This window comes from Bombus bifarius, unplaced genomic scaffold, assembly GCF_011952205.1.
Source record: "Bombus bifarius isolate JDL3187 unplaced genomic scaffold, Bbif_JDL3187 scf7180000008288, whole genome shotgun sequence".
Taxonomy (NCBI): Eukaryota; Metazoa; Arthropoda; class Insecta; order Hymenoptera; family Apidae; genus Bombus; species Bombus bifarius.
This window is the reverse complement of record NW_022884571.1, coordinates 1,347,054-1,361,920: the sequence shown is the minus strand read 5'-3', so window position 1 is coordinate 1,361,920 and position 14,867 is coordinate 1,347,054. Positions and strand designations below refer to the sequence as shown.

General features: G+C 32.4%; 4 protein-coding genes across 7 annotated transcripts; 3 read left to right on the top strand and 1 right to left on the bottom strand.

Moving 5' to 3' along the window:
* Nucleotides 1-301: 301 nt before the first annotated feature.
* Nucleotides 302-3,720, top strand: LOC117212272 (engulfment and cell motility protein 1). The gene is made up of 7 exons (XM_033456936.1): nt 302-433; nt 597-890; nt 961-1,389; nt 1,839-2,255; nt 2,324-2,761; nt 2,842-3,148; nt 3,221-3,720. The coding sequence occupies exons 1-7, from the start codon at nt 302-304 to the stop codon at nt 3,382-3,384; spliced, it is 2,181 nt and encodes a 726-aa protein (XP_033312827.1). The 3' UTR covers nt 3,385-3,720.
* A 183-nt stretch (nt 3,721-3,903) lies between these two features.
* On the bottom strand, nt 3,904-7,426 carry LOC117212277 (probable protein S-acyltransferase 23). 3 transcript variants are annotated; one of them, XM_033456948.1, is made up of 10 exons: nt 7,349-7,426; nt 6,684-6,863; nt 6,152-6,405; nt 5,944-6,067; nt 5,738-5,863; nt 5,216-5,661; nt 4,889-5,138; nt 4,644-4,816; nt 4,394-4,559; nt 3,904-4,310 (listed from the first exon to the last, which is right to left on the bottom strand). In XM_033456948.1, the coding sequence occupies exons 3-10, from the start codon at nt 6,331-6,333 to the stop codon at nt 4,107-4,109; spliced, it is 1,671 nt and encodes a 556-aa protein (XP_033312839.1). In that variant the 5' UTR covers nt 6,334-6,405; nt 6,684-6,863; nt 7,349-7,426; the 3' UTR covers nt 3,904-4,106. The 3 variants fall into 3 exon arrangements, with proteins under 3 accessions (XP_033312839.1, XP_033312838.1, XP_033312840.1); XM_033456947.1 differs by lacking the exon at nt 7,349-7,426 and adding an exon at nt 7,258-7,334; XM_033456949.1 differs by lacking the exon at nt 7,349-7,426 and having other exon boundaries at nt 5,944-6,058; nt 6,684-6,987.
* Nucleotides 7,427-10,534: 3,108 nt separating this feature from the next.
* Nucleotides 10,535-12,993, top strand: LOC117212276 (RNA polymerase II-associated factor 1 homolog). 2 transcript variants are annotated; one of them, XM_033456946.1, is made up of 8 exons: nt 10,535-10,758; nt 10,832-10,924; nt 10,989-11,313; nt 11,395-11,538; nt 11,613-11,716; nt 11,817-12,033; nt 12,127-12,370; nt 12,455-12,993. In XM_033456946.1, the coding sequence occupies exons 1-8, from the start codon at nt 10,685-10,687 to the stop codon at nt 12,937-12,939; spliced, it is 1,686 nt and encodes a 561-aa protein (XP_033312837.1). In that variant the 5' UTR covers nt 10,535-10,684; the 3' UTR covers nt 12,940-12,993. The 2 variants fall into 2 exon arrangements, with proteins under 2 accessions (XP_033312837.1, XP_033312836.1); XM_033456945.1 differs by having other exon boundaries at nt 10,538-10,758; nt 12,452-12,991.
* Nucleotides 12,994-13,168: 175 nt separating this feature from the next.
* On the top strand, nt 13,169-14,567 carry LOC117212294 (CCAAT/enhancer-binding protein gamma). The gene is made up of 4 exons (XM_033456985.1): nt 13,169-13,355; nt 13,701-13,811; nt 13,894-14,050; nt 14,132-14,567. The coding sequence occupies exons 2-4, from the start codon at nt 13,701-13,703 to the stop codon at nt 14,233-14,235; spliced, it is 372 nt and encodes a 123-aa protein (XP_033312876.1). The 5' UTR covers nt 13,169-13,355; the 3' UTR covers nt 14,236-14,567.
* Nucleotides 14,568-14,867: the final 300 nt, after the last annotated feature.

Sequence of the window (14,867 nt, the reverse complement as noted above, 5' to 3'; positions counted from 1 at the left end):
ATTTTTACATTAATGCTAAACTTTATTAAAATTCCTTCAATTCAATATCTCACTATTGTTAGAAATACAAAATCTCTCCTTTCTGTTCTCCGTCATAAACTTTTCATAATTATATCCAGACTTGCGCAGAAAATCTGACACCAATCATTAAGAAATAGAATATACATACGTTTGATTTATGGTGGGGCGAACGAGAGAGACCGACAGACGCCTTGCGATTTAGTATAAAACTATCATGATGGCCGTTACGTTATTATGACAAGAGATACGTCAAACGTGTTCCTGATTTCGTTGGTCCTTCATGTATACACAAACAATAAAAATGCCGGTCCAGAAAGATACAAATATCGTAAAAATCGCTGTTCAGATGACGGAACAAGTACCACAACTTATTGAATTTAATCAAAAACATCCACTTACTGCTATTATTCAGGTACTTACAAATTAAAAATTAATAATTTATTATATATAACATACATAGAAATTTTGTTAGTATACGTTTTTATTGATATTTTTTAAGAAAATTTGCCTAAAATTAAGTGTATATAAGATAAAGGCTTATGTAAAATGAGAATTATATATTTTATTTTTATTAGGAATTGTGTAATGGGTGGGGTCTTTCTGATCCTGAATCATATTCATTACAATTTTCGGAGAGTAACAATCAAAATTATATCACAGAAAAAAATCGTAATGAAGTAAAAAATGGTAGTATTTTGAGATTGGAATTTTCCCCCTCTAAAACAGCCTGTGATATTCTAACCAAGCTCAATAATGGGACTATGGAAGAAAAAATTACTGCTTTGCAAAAATTGAGCACTCTTAGCACAGATATGACATTTGCATTAGAATTTATTAACAAGCAAGGATTAGCTTTAATTATATCACAGGTATTACAAATTTGTTTCTTTAGTTTAGTTATATTATTTTATACTTTATTATAATTTATAACATACATAGGTGGAAGGCGAAAAGTATAAGGGAAATGCACTTGCATATTCACTTCAATCATTTGTGGAGCTAATGGATCATGGAATTGTTTCATGGGATATACTAGAGACACCTTTTATTAATAAAGTAGCAAGCTATGTGAACAATCAAGCTGTAATTCAAGATACTAGTATTATTGAAGCTTCACTTAGCATTCTTGAAAATATAGTATTGAATTCATCAGGAAAATATGGACAAGTTGAAAAAGAAGTTACATTTCCTAATCTAGTGATGCATTTACAAAGTGCTCGTCCACAAATACAACAAAATGCAATAGCTCTAATAAATGCCTTATTTCTTAAGGCTGATTTATCTAAACGTAGAGCTGTTGCTGCAACTCTTCAATCTAAACAAGTTAGAAATGTATTTTTGACGAATATCATACAATCTACTGGTCAGGTATAAAATCTTTCTTTTTTTCATACTATACAGGATGTACAAAAAGTTAGGGAAATACTTTAGGAACATATAGTACTCATCAAAACAAGTAAAAAGAAATCTTAATAAACAACAGTTCAAAAATCATTAGCTTCTAAAGTTAGAAGGTGTTTTTGTCAGTAAGACATTTACAGCATATGTTTCATATGTCTCCCATTCATTTCAACATTCACTTTGCCACATATTCTCATAGGCACATGCATATGTTAAAAGATTCCTAGCATTTCTCTTATTTCTTGACAGTAGTTTTCAATTTGTTGTATTAACTCATTTGACAAAGCAATTGGTTTATACACTTAACATCTTGTAACTCCAAAACTAGTGGCTTTTGGATCCACGTTTATTAAGACCTTTTTACATGTACTCCGTATATGCATATAAATTTATGATACAATCAAATTTAATTATAGGTTGGTGCAGAAATGGCACACCAATTATATGTACTTCAAACACTTATGTTAAGTTTGTGGGAACAGCGTATGATGACAAAAATGGATCCACAAGATCAAGATGCACATGATAAGATTAAAGAACTTCGAAGAATTGCTTTTGATACTGAAGGAGCTGTAGGTGGAGATATTACTGCTAGAAAACAGGGTCTTTTTGCTAAGGATTATAAAAAATTGGGTTTCAAATATGATATTAATCCTGCTCTTGATTTTACTGAAACTCCACCCGGCATGCTTGCTTTAGACTGTATGGTTTATTTTGCACGTAATCATACTGAAGCTTATACTAAAGTTGTTTTAGAAAACTCTTGCAGGGCAGATGAACATGAATGTCCTTTTGGTAGAACAAGTGTGGAGCTTGTCAAATTACTTTGTGAAGTAAGTACTTACATAAAACTTAACATAAGCCCTTAAAATAAATTAAATTCTCCATTGGATTTGATTAGGTTTTACGTATTGGAGAAGCACCTAGTGAACAGGGACAATCATATCATCCTATGTTTTTTACACATGATCATCCATTTGAAGAGTTCTATTGTGTATGCATAGTCCTTTTAAATAAGACTTGGAAAGAAATGAGAGCCACCACTGAAGATTTTGTAAAAGTATTTTCTGTTGTCAGAGAACAAATTACTAGAGCACTTCAGTGTAAACCTACAGCATTGGATAAATTCAAAAATAAATTACAACAATTAACATATTCGACAATTACTAATTTATGGCAACAAGAAAGGACTAGCAGGGAAGAGTGGGAAAGTCATGCAAGACCCATAGTTGAGCTCAGAGAACAAATTACACCTGAAATCTTAGAACTTATTCAACAACAACGCTTAGGATTCTTAGTAGAAGGCACCAGATTTATGAAATATAGCGCTAGAGGACAGGTATTGGTCGTCATATATTTCATAAAATATTAAATGAAACGATATTTTTGTTGCTTTAACGAACATTATAATGTATATAGAGAATAAAGGATAAGTTCTGGTACGTTCGACTTTCACCAAATCATAAAGTATTCCATTATGGTGACTGTGATGAAAAATCAGTACCAACAATAGATGAACTTCCTACAAAATTAGCTGTTGTTGAAATTCGTGCTTTACTGACTGGTAGAGATTGTCCCCATATGAAGGATTTGCAGCGACGGAAAACTACGCATCAGTTGGCTTTTTCTTTAATTTTAGATTCTGTAGAAGTCTCAAGCCTAGATTTCGTTGCTCCTGATGAACAAGTTTTTGATTATTGGACAGATGGCATTAATGCTTTACTTGGTATGTTGTAATGTTATTCTCGCCTTTAACTGACATTTCTTCAAATCCAAAAAGAGCATGTTTTATTTATAGGTAGTAGAATGACCAGTAAAGAGGCGGAAAATGATTTGGAGACATTATTATCCATGGACATTAAACTAAGACTTTTAGATACGGAAGGAATTGATATTCCCCAAGATCCGCCTGCTATTCCCGATCCTCCATCAAATTATGATTTTTGTTATGAATTAAAATAAGAATTTTGTCTTATACATGTTCAATAATTGTTATAATAATTTAACATAAGATATATTGGCAAGGTAATGTTTAAATATTTATATGTCAAAGAGAAAACTAATTATAAGCTATAACAAGCTATAATAAGCTATCCTAAACTATAATTTTTATACATACAATTAATTCTTAGCATTTTTTATTAATGCTGTTTCAACACAATACTTTTAATTATATACATAAATTTTTAATTATGTAAACCAAAACTGATACTTTAATTAGGTACAAAAATGCAGTATATTTTACCAAAGATACATTTCACATGTACAAATTATATACATATAACATTTTCAAAATTATTTGTATATATCAAATTTATATTTACATGATAATATATCCCATCTTTTTTATCTAATGATCATAAGAGGATAAAAATATAATATTATGATTCCTCTAATAAATTTTTAGTTAAATTATTCCAATCATGACGAAACTTTATTTAGAGAGAAAATGTAGTGTTTAAGGTATAAAAAATTCATAAATATAAATTAATAAATTATTTATTGAATCATTTCTTATTTAATATCATGAGTAAAAAGCTATAATATTAAAAGCAATAATCATCGAGATTATGTGCAGGTACATATGTGACAGTTGACATAATGTTAATTGCTTAGTTAATAATATTTTCAATTTCTTAGAGGTGTAGTATTACTGAAATATAGTAATTGCAATTTATCATTATTTACATAATATCTTCTGAAAGTATCTGGTAGTTTTGTGGGTCATTTGTTTGATGATTTGGAGGACATAAAAAGAATTCTATAAAGTTGAGAACAGGACCTCTACTAAAGGGATTCAAATATCTTCCTTTTTTGTCTCGTAAATACGAGTACCGTTTATAATTAAACATTTCATTTGTTGTTAAATTCATACACGCATGTAAGACCTGTATAAAGAAAAGAAATCGTTAAAAATATAGATACTATGTATGACATTCGATGTTAAAACAGAATAAATTTTGATATTTACTGAAGTACATGTCAAAATCCATCCAAGCCCACAGAATACTAATGCTTCTAGTACACCCAATACAAATAATAATTGGATTCCTTCAATTGCCATACAATAGCAAGCAAAATAAATAGTGAATGAACAATTTATTGCTACACACATAACAAAAAGAAAGAACCACATTCTGTAATAATAATTAATGGGTTAATTATAGAAAATATTGAATTATAATTTTCTATGATTAAATATAAATTGTATTAGACATTACCTGTTTCTCAAACCTACACAGTTATATATAAACGGGCAGTGATGATCAAAATATGTAACACATCTGTTGCAGATTCTGCAATGCTTAGCTCTTAAAGGCCTAAAACACCTACAGCTATGACACAAACGTGACAATACAACATTTCTTTTTTTCCATTTATCAAAATATGGAATCTGAAAATAAAAATCGTTTTATGTAAAATGGCTATATAATATTTTATAATATATCATAGAATTATAGAATACTTGTTTAATTGCTCTATAATAGGTTTCACTATTCTGGGGTACATAACCAGGATCTCTTCTATTTGCTACAATCCATGAGATCCACATAACAATGTTCCAATAAATAAAACAATAGTGACTACCACGTAAAAGATTCCATGTTAATGGAATACATTTTAATAAATACATTGGATATCCCCATAAAAGGACGGATATCATAAATAATAATATAGGACCTTTACTGTTTCCAGCTCCACCAAATAATAATGCCCTTAAAGGAGAAGCAAGAATAAATATCTCAATTGATAACATTTTCTGCAAAACACTTTACAAAAGGAAATTACAAACCACAGTTCGTTAATCGGCGGAATCCATCTAGCTCGTCGTTTCTGTTCAGCTTGTAGTATTCTTACAATTTCTGAATGTCTGTGACTTTTTGCCAATTGTAATGGTGTTTTACCATTTTTATCACGAGGTTCTAGTTCAATCTTGCTTTTTTCACATAATATTTTTACACAACTGACATTTCTAGAAAGACACGCTAAGTGTAGTGGAGTGGATCCAAAGTAATCTGGTTTTTGCAAATCTACTCCACTATACATAAGTAATCTTATTAATTCTGCATGACCTTTATATGCAGCCCAATGAAGTGCAGTATCTCCATTTATATCTGTTAAATGTCCTAGTGCACCAGATCCTAACAAAAATGCTGCTGTTGCAAATTTTCCAAACATACAAGCAGTCATGAGTGGTGTTAAACCTTTAAAATCCGCTGCATTAACAGCAACTCCAGCCTGAAATCAAATGAAAACAATTTAAATGTAGATAAATAAATAATAAGCTATGAAACTGTTTATTTCATTTTAATACCTTTAACAATAGCTGAACTATTGCACTATGACCTTTTCGACAAGCCCAATGTATCGGTCTTGGTCCTTGAGTTCCAAGACAAGAAAGATCAACTGGTCCATTTCGTTCTATTAAATATCTCATTACCTGTAATATGACAATAAATATAGTAGTTAAAGAAAAAGAAATTTATTCTTTTTGAATAAAATTAATTTACAAAAGCTTACTTCAATATTTCCATCCAGAGCAGCCCAGTGGGCAGGAGTATATCCCCATTCGTCTCTTGCACTTAATACACTTAAACCATTTTTTTCTACCAATTCATCGACTGCCCCAATCTCACTAAAAGAACTTTTTATTTATTTTGATCATCCTTGCATTTATTCGCACAAATAACATTATATTTATAAAACTAATAGTGTGTACTGCAGATACCCAGCTCTAAGAAGTTCAAATATTTGTTTTGTTTCATCAGATGGAGTTTGACCTGGTGCAGTTTCATCGGCATAAATATTATCATCAGGGCCATTTCTAGATCTTAATTCAGTGCCTTTAGGTGGTTCATGACTGTGATGAGTAGTGTTAGAAATTGGAGTATTTGGTAGATGCCCGACCATGTCGGGATCTGGACTTAATTCCCATACGGATCTCGCTGCACCTGGCCCTGTTACAGGGCTCACAGGATATACCTAAAATTAACATTAATTTTTATTATTAAGTAGAATTTGAAATTTAAAAATGTTCAATTTATTATATAAAATGAAGAAATGTATAATCCCAATCAAAACACTTAAATTTAAATTTGGAATTTTAAAAATTGCAATTTAAAAATATAATTTAAAGTTTTAATTTTTTTTTTAAGCCTTAATATGTATCACATTATTTTTTTATATTCCACAAAGTTCCAATTCTTCCATTATTGCATGTACGATATGGTTTATATGAAAAAACTTTAATCAAAGCTTACTTTGCAAAACGTTGCGAGTTCCGGATTTACACGTTCGTGTTCTGAAGGTGTCCTAAAAGATGTACCCTGTACAGAGGATGTTCCACCTTCTGGAACGGTTAGTCACAAAGAAATATTTGGTCCAACCATGTTTTCTAATCTCCTTTTTGTTATACACCTTTTCTCTCAGCGTGACAGATTCTAGAACAATACGTTCTTCGTAATAGCACTATGTCAAGTTACAAACAGCAGTGTTCGCATTTCTAAATGGGACTATCGTTATATGATATTGCGCATTTAAATCAATACTTCGGTTGAATAAACGCCTGCGTACTAAAATTAGCAAAATCCTGAAATTTATACTATGTATGGTACCTTTTATAATTTCGACATAAAAATATGCATTTTATTATGTTTTATAGAATCACCAAAATCAAAATGGCATTTCAAAAATTTGGTGAATGAAACTAATAATCTGGTATGATAAATGAAATACATATATATAATACATGTATAATGATAATATACATAATTATGTTACATGATAAATATAGTTGTTAGATATTACGTATATATAAATATTTAAATAGTCTACTTTTTAAATATTTCTGAAATCAAAAAAGAATCGCTTTCCGAATTTGAATATGTATTATGATTATGAGCAGAGAGAAAATGAGAGCGCTCACGCTTTTGGTTGTTCCCGAACTAGTGCTGCACCATGCGGTCAAGTGCTGAGTTTAACTGACGCTAGTATATACAAGAACCTATAAAATTAGGGATCTGCCCTGTTTGGTTGTACTTTGGCATACACAAGAACTTATTGAATACCATGCTACAAGAACCTATTTAATTGTACGGTTATCCAAGATTATTTTTCTATCCAAGATGGACAAGCATGAGAATGATAAAATCGCGTAATAATGAAAGCAATTGTAAGTTACCTAAGCAAGAGAAATTAATCGTTTACTATATTTTTTTTGGCGAAGAAAAGAGAATATTCCCTTTCAAACGATTATGGATTACTGGAATGATGCAATAATTTTAATATTTCTCGATACACCATTTAGATTTAACATTAATCCATGGCACTTGGTACGTTAATTGTATTGGCATGAATATTTTGTCATCGTAGTATAAAATCACATATTCTTTTTCCTTAGTACGATGGTGTTTGCATATGAGGTCATTTATTGTTGTAAAATGTGATACATGTCTTTTTGATAGTACTCATATAAATAGAGATAAATAGAGACGACATATATAGGTTTCTAATCTAGAAAACCATTGGTTCAAAAGTTTTGCGTTCTTAAAGTTTGATACTTTTAGCCTTTTTTTTACGTGGAAGGAATCTTTATAGGTAGGTTCTTTCCTCAGAGAACGTAGGGTAGTGCTTAATTTTTACCGGTTAAAACCTCTACGATGGCCATCCCGGACTTTGGGAAAGGGGTTCCCAATCAGACAGGTGGCAGCTCCGCGGCGCTGGCCCTTATCCCCAGCGCCTAGGACCTATCGGCCACGGCGCCCGTGTCCTCCACCTCTCCATGAGAGCTGCGCTCCCTTTCTAGATCGGCTGCCTTTTTCCGGAGCACTACCTGCTCGCAGGAACAGGTGACCACCCTCCGGTCCTTCATGCCTTTGTACTATTTCCAACCCTGCTTTATATGTGTCATCGTTCAAAAATATAGTAGATAGTACATTTCTCTTTTTTAGCTAACTTACAATTAGTTTCATCATCGCGCGACTGTCATTCTTATACTTGTTTATCTTAGATAGAATAGTAGATATGAACTTTTCCGTAAAATTGTGCAATTAAATAGGTTTTTCTAGCATGAAATTAAATACGTTCTTATCTATGTTAGTAAGCAATCAAACAGTGCAGATCCCTAACTTTAAGCTTAACACATTGTTGACCGGTCACGAGTTAACTTGTGTTTTCATGCCCAAACGTTGCCGACCGGCCACGAGTAAACTCGTGATGCGCTTTGTTTTCGCATCAACGTCGTTTTCTCAGTGCGCTGTTGGAGATCATACAGTACAATTGTTGGTCAGCATACCTGTTCGGGATTTGGAGTGGCCGCCTGGTAATTACAGCGACGCTTTATGTGAACCAGATGCGATCCTCGGAGAGGACGACCGTCAAGGGTCTACGCTACCCTAGTGCGGACCCATCATAAACAGTGGGCCTATTGTACAATCAAGGTACTTTAGGATCCCACGGAAAACCCCATAAGGCACGTAACTTCTTTATTTTATGGTACATCTCAGAAAGACCGGAAACGCGGGTTTTTCCACCAAGTGTAAGGTCACTTGCGCGCGAACCTTCATGAAGGCGGCCAGCCCATCCTCAAACATACGTCTTTATCCAATGATCAGTTAGGAACAGACTTGAGGCACATCCACCACGAACTTTCCTCTACGACAGCAACATCACCAAGAGTCACTCTTGCACCAGTATTCTAAGAATCAACATATGACCGTATTCAGTCAGTGACCATTATATTTAACAGGATAGCCAGTGAACTAATGACAGTTGTATTCAGAGTATTAAGTGGAACCCAGTGAACTTAAAGACAGTTGTATTCAGAGTATTGAGTGGAATAAATAAGGTGACCTAAACCTCGCTCTGTACATTTATTATAATCCTCCACCTTGGACGCTAATAACGTTCAAGGCTCACGATACCAACCGATTAGTTGTGCCTGACTGGTTGCTAGTTAGTTGAGTGTCGTAACAATATCTCAAGTTGTGTCTCTCGCTTATAAGACTCGTCAAGTTGTGTCCTTCGTTGTAAAAGAAATTTCAGCGATGACGGAACGTATCAATGAAGAATCTTTCAATGAATTATATGCGGATGTTTTAACTGATTGTCCGAGTGATTGTGAATCAAATTGTGGTGACTTGGAAAATGATACTGTACGAGAAAATAGTGAATCTGATATTAAGCCGTCAAAATATCATTAACCCTACGTGCATATTATAATACAATAAGCACATGAAAGGGGTAGATCGTGCAGATCAGTATTTGGCGAACAATAGTATTTTACGAAAATCTTTAAAGTGGTCCAAAATATTTTCTTTTTCTGATAAACTGTACCTTGTTCAATGCATATAAAATGTATTATACCCATCTGCCAGAAAATAAAACAAGATACAAAAAATTTCTACTGGAAGTAGCTCTTTTTTTGCGCGTGGAGAAATCCTCATGGACACTCCGCTGCTACTAATAATCGGTAACAGCAGAGTAGTGTCGGACTCTTACCGACTAAAACTCCACGATGACCATCCTACTCGTATGACAGGAGCGCTCCAGGAACCTCTTATGAATTATCTTCCGTTGCATCCCCTTCCTGCGTCCTCTTGTTCCAGCCAGTTTTAACAATTCCCTGACTTTGGCGGTAGGGGGGGGGCATTACCCCTAGCGTTCCGGACAACTAAGAGACCACATCATAGAAAAAATAGTCACTGGCAGAAAAACAAATCTGACTAGAGCGTGTAGAGGTGTGCTCTTCAAAAGGAAAATGCAACGAAACTAGATATATTTGCAAAAGCTGTTGTGTGTACCATTACACGTAGGTAATTGTTACACTGCTTATCATACGAAAAAGAAATAGTAAAAGTTGAATAATAAATAAAATTTATTAAAGTTTATCTATATTGTTTTACTTCCACATCCAATTATGAAATAATAGCCGGTGACATGAGATAAATTCTCAGTAAAATTGCCGGTCAACAATGTGTTAAATACATAGGTTCTTATGTATACTAAGTTCCAGTCAAACAGCCCTAGTTTTATAGGTGTTTATATGTGCTGATCTCGATTAAACTCAGCACTTAGCCGCATGGTGCAGCACGTGTATTGTGAAACTAGAAATACAGGCATAAGTACTCATTTCCTATCTAGTATGAGGTATAACTACGTGGCGTCGGATAAACTGTTTTTAGTATACAAAGTGTAGTTCTCGTTTCGGAATTAGGAGTTTTGTAATGTCTAAAATCTGTTAAATGTCGTTTGCCAATATAATATGGCTCCTACAATTCAAACTAATGGCAATACAGCTGAACGAGACAAACGTACGACTAGACCAGCAGAGAAAAGGTAAGAGATTTGATTATAACCTATGGTTTTTATAACAGTGATATTTTATACTCTTTTGTTATTTTTATTTCAGATCTGAGTTAATATGTAGAGTTAAATATTGCAATACATTGCCTGATATACCATTTGATCCTAAATTTATTACATATCCTTTTGCATCCACTCGGTAAGGTCAGATATTTAAATGTCACTAGTAGTTTAAATAATGTATAATTAATTAATATTCGTAGGTTTATTCAATATAATCCAACTTCACTGGAACGTAATTATAAATATGAAGTATTGACAGAACATGATTTAGGTGTAGAGATTGATCTTATAAATAAAGATACATATGCTGGAGATGTGAATGCTCAATTAGATCCTGCTGACGAAAAACTTTTGGAAGAAGATGTTCTTACTCCACAAGATTCTAAAAGATCTAGACATCATGCTAGAAGTGTGTCTTGGCTTCGACGTACTGAATACATTTCTACAGAACAAACTAGATTTCAACCACAAACTGTGGATAAAGTTGAAGCTAAAGTTGGTTATAGTATTAAGAAAAATTTCAAAGTGAGTCTTGATATTTATATATTTTATTTGTACTAAAATTTTCCTCACATGCATAAAATTGTGTTATATTTGCATTTATAGGAAGAAACATTATATATGGATCGTGAAAGTCAAATAAAAGCAATAGAAAAAACATTTGAAGACAATAAAAAGTCCATTGAAAGACACTACAGTAAGCCAAATGTAGTACCTGTAGAAATTTTGCCAGTATTTCCAGATTTCAAGGTATTTTAAATACTTTTATAGGATATAAGTATGTATTTTAATTCTTTTATTATTTTTCAATGAATCTTTTTCAGCTATGGAAATATCCTTGCGCACAAGTTATATTTGATTCAGATCCAGCACCAACTGGACGTTCTGTGCCAGCTCAAATTGAAGAAATGTCGCAAGCTATGATTCGGTAAATTCATACTTTTTTTTAGTTCATTAGTACAGTAAACTATAGCCAATACTTGAGTTATAACATTTTACAAAATATTATAACAGAGTTATTATTTTAGGGGTGTAATGGATGAAAGCGGTGAACAATTTGTGGCATACTTCTTACCTTTAGAAGAGACATTAGAAAAACGTAGAAGAGATTTTGCAGCTGGTATTGACTATGCAGATGATGATGAGTACGAGTATAAGATGGCTAGAGAATATAATTGGAATGTCAAGAGTAAAGCTTCAAAAGGATACGAGGAAAATTATTTCCTTGTCATAAGACAAGATGGGGTATGTTTTATATTAAAATTACATTAAAATGTATGTTTTACATTAATTATGTGAGATGTATGTATTTTATCATTATCTATCTGTGTTATGTAGGTGTATTATAATGAATTGGAAACGAGAGTACGACTTAGTAAACGTCGTCAAAAAGTTGGACAACAACCAAATAACACAAGATTAATAGTAAGACACCGACCACTTAATGCTAATGAATTCAAAATGCAAAGGTATAGGGAGAAACAGTTGGAACCACCAGGAGAAGAAGATGAAGATGAAGAAGAGGAGGAGGAAGAGGAAGAGGAAGAACCTCAACAAGAAGCTGAGAAAGTAGAAGATAGAGGTCGTTAATATTACATAAAATTCTATTAGCTATGTATTATGCATATTTTTAAAATAATTTTATGATCTATTGTTATTTTAGAAGGTTCTGAAAATGAAGCCGAATCTAGAGCATCGTCAAGAGCATCTTCCCGAGCATCATCAAAAGCATCATCCCGAGCATCTAGTAAAAAATCCCGCTCTCGTTCGAAATCTCGTTCTAGATCAAAATCTCGTTCGGCATCACCATCAAAGTCTAGATCTGCTTCGCGTTCACCTTCTGAATCCCAGTCTCCTAGGTCGCACAGTAAGTCCAGGTCAAGATCTGGTACTCCTCAATCCAGAAACTCTTCTAAATCAAGATCCCAATCAAAGTCACCTTCAAGGTCACGATCCGGATCACCGGCTAAATCTCGTTCTGGATCTCCAACTAAATCTCGATCTGGATCTCCAGCTAAATCTCGATCTGGTTCACCATCAAGTTCAAAATCTAGATCGAAGTCGAGATCTCCATCTCGATCTCGATCAGCTAGTGGCAGTGATAGCGAATCCGGTAGTGGCAGTGGTGAAAGTGGTTCTGAGAGTGAATGAATAATAATAATAAGAGAAAATAATAATAATAAGAAAAAAAATAATAATAGTAAGAAAAAATATAATAATAATAAGGAAGATGAAAACCTATGTATATATTAATTGTTATAAAAGTAAAGTAAAATGCAGCCACAACATATGCAAAATTTTTAATAATAAAAGATAATCGATGAAGGAGGTTACATTTTTTCAAAACTATTATATTTAGCATAGAAATGTACCGATAGAGGGCAGTCTGTGTTCCTTTACGTGCCTGTAAGCTTCTTTTAAGTAGCATTGCATCATCAACATGACGTATCGAAACTGTGTTTTACCGTGACACGCATGATAAATTATTAGCAACAAAAGTCTCAATTGTGCAGCTTTTATGGTGATACGAAACCAAGAATTTAGAGTATTTGTATGGAATATAAAAAGTAAGTAAAATTTCACATGTACGTAACGCGACATCTTTCGTCATATGAGTTTGCCTTAGAGTAAGTACTTACGTACTCTAATCGTTTAAAATAGACTATATGTTCTAAAAACACTGACTCTAACTTACATGATGTGACGTATTGTCTGTTATGGATTTATGATTGTACATAAATACATTATATACATATATTATTTGAGCTTACTACTTAAATATTTAACAAAAAGTAATTGAATAAGTAACAACGCGATATTTTATTTACAAATTTAACAATATATTTAAAGCACTTAAAAGTAGCATTCATGAAAGTTTTTAAATTGAATACATCTTTTAAAATGAATTGTAGATGGCACCCAAAAATAAAGAAAATAACACATCTGGAAATAAGAAAAAAAGACAAATTTCTGAAGAAGAAGATGATGAAGATTATCGACGGCGCAGAGACAGAAATAATCAAGTAAATGAAAGCAATTAATTATTTTCTAGAAACTATATTGAAAACATTTATATATTTATTTAATATTCTAATACTTTTTTAGGCTGTAAAACGTTCTAGAGTTAAAAGTAAATTACGTACACAACAAACGTTAGAACGTGTAAATCAGTTAAAAACAGAGAATGAATTACTTGAGGAAAAAATTAAGATGCTTACAAAAGAATTAGGATTTTTGAAAGACCTTTTCCTTGCACATGCAGGTATACAGATTTACATTATGATCATGTAATCGTAATATCTTTTTATAGTTTTTAATGTATGTGTTATGCTTATAATTTTAGGTTCTAGCCAACATTCTGTAAGTTTTCAAGATGTAGACTTAAATGCTCTTTTGGCTGAAGACACAAAACCCGTGGAACAGGTGAAAGAGACATCTAAGCCATAGGTCAGAATAAATTCCACGTGAAACAAGTAACGTGGTATTGATCAGATCTGAGATGAAGATGCACTTTGGTTCGTCTATTTCTAATAAAATGTCAGACTTCTTGGAAAGATGTCTGCTTATAATCGACTTTTAATGAATTTGAAATGCATGATATCTTAGTGTATGCAGGCCTTTGCATGTGAAATTCATTATTATTGAAATCTCAAACACCAAATAAGACAAGCAACAAAATTCAAAGACTAAATAATTGACAAGGCATGTAGAGATCAAAATTACTGTCAATGGAGGAAATGATATGTTACATGAAGAAACATACTGTATTTGCAAAAAAAGATAGGTGAATAACAAGAATGCGTATAATACATTTAAGTATGTTTACAGCGGTAAAAATTTAATGATTCCACAAAAAGAATATATTTTGATAATAAATTTACATGTATATAGTAAACTCTTATTTACTATAATGATAAAGATAAAATTCTATGAGTTATAGTTGCTTTAATAGCATTATTTTAAGCATTCCATTGTAATTGAGTTTTCGGTATTTACCGTTAAATATTTTATGCAACTGAAATATTAAACGGACGAAGTTTTATAAATTATAATACGACAAAAATTTATTTTAAGAAACT

Coding starts and splice junctions, on each gene's coding strand:
- LOC117212276 (XM_033456945.1), top strand. CDS start 10,685: ATGGCTCCTACAATTCAAACTAATGGCAATACAGCTGAACGAGACAAA. Junction 11,314..11,394: donor GTATTAAGAAAAATTTCAAA/GTGAGTCTTGAT, acceptor TTGCATTTATAG/GAAGAAACATTATATATGGA. Junction 11,539..11,612: donor CAGTATTTCCAGATTTCAAG/GTATTTTAAATA, acceptor AATCTTTTTCAG/CTATGGAAATATCCTTGCGC.
- LOC117212272 (XM_033456936.1), top strand. CDS start 302: ATGTATACACAAACAATAAAAATGCCGGTCCAGAAAGATACAAATATC. Junction 434..596: donor CACTTACTGCTATTATTCAG/GTACTTACAAAT, acceptor TATTTTTATTAG/GAATTGTGTAATGGGTGGGG. Junction 2,256..2,323: donor TTGTCAAATTACTTTGTGAA/GTAAGTACTTAC, acceptor GGATTTGATTAG/GTTTTACGTATTGGAGAAGC.
- LOC117212294 (XM_033456985.1), top strand. CDS start 13,701: ATGGCACCCAAAAATAAAGAAAATAACACATCTGGAAATAAGAAAAAA. Junction 13,812..13,893: donor GCAGAGACAGAAATAATCAA/GTAAATGAAAGC, acceptor ATACTTTTTTAG/GCTGTAAAACGTTCTAGAGT. Junction 14,051..14,131: donor CCTTTTCCTTGCACATGCAG/GTATACAGATTT, acceptor TTATAATTTTAG/GTTCTAGCCAACATTCTGTA.
- LOC117212277 (XM_033456948.1), bottom strand. CDS start 6,333: ATGGTCGGGCATCTACCAAATACTCCAATTTCTAACACTACTCATCAC. Junction 6,068..6,151: donor TTTGAACTTCTTAGAGCTGG/GTATCTGCAGTA, acceptor ATAAATAAAAAG/TTCTTTTAGTGAGATTGGGG. Junction 5,864..5,943: donor CTCTGGATGGAAATATTGAA/GTAAGCTTTTGT, acceptor GTCATATTACAG/GTAATGAGATATTTAATAGA.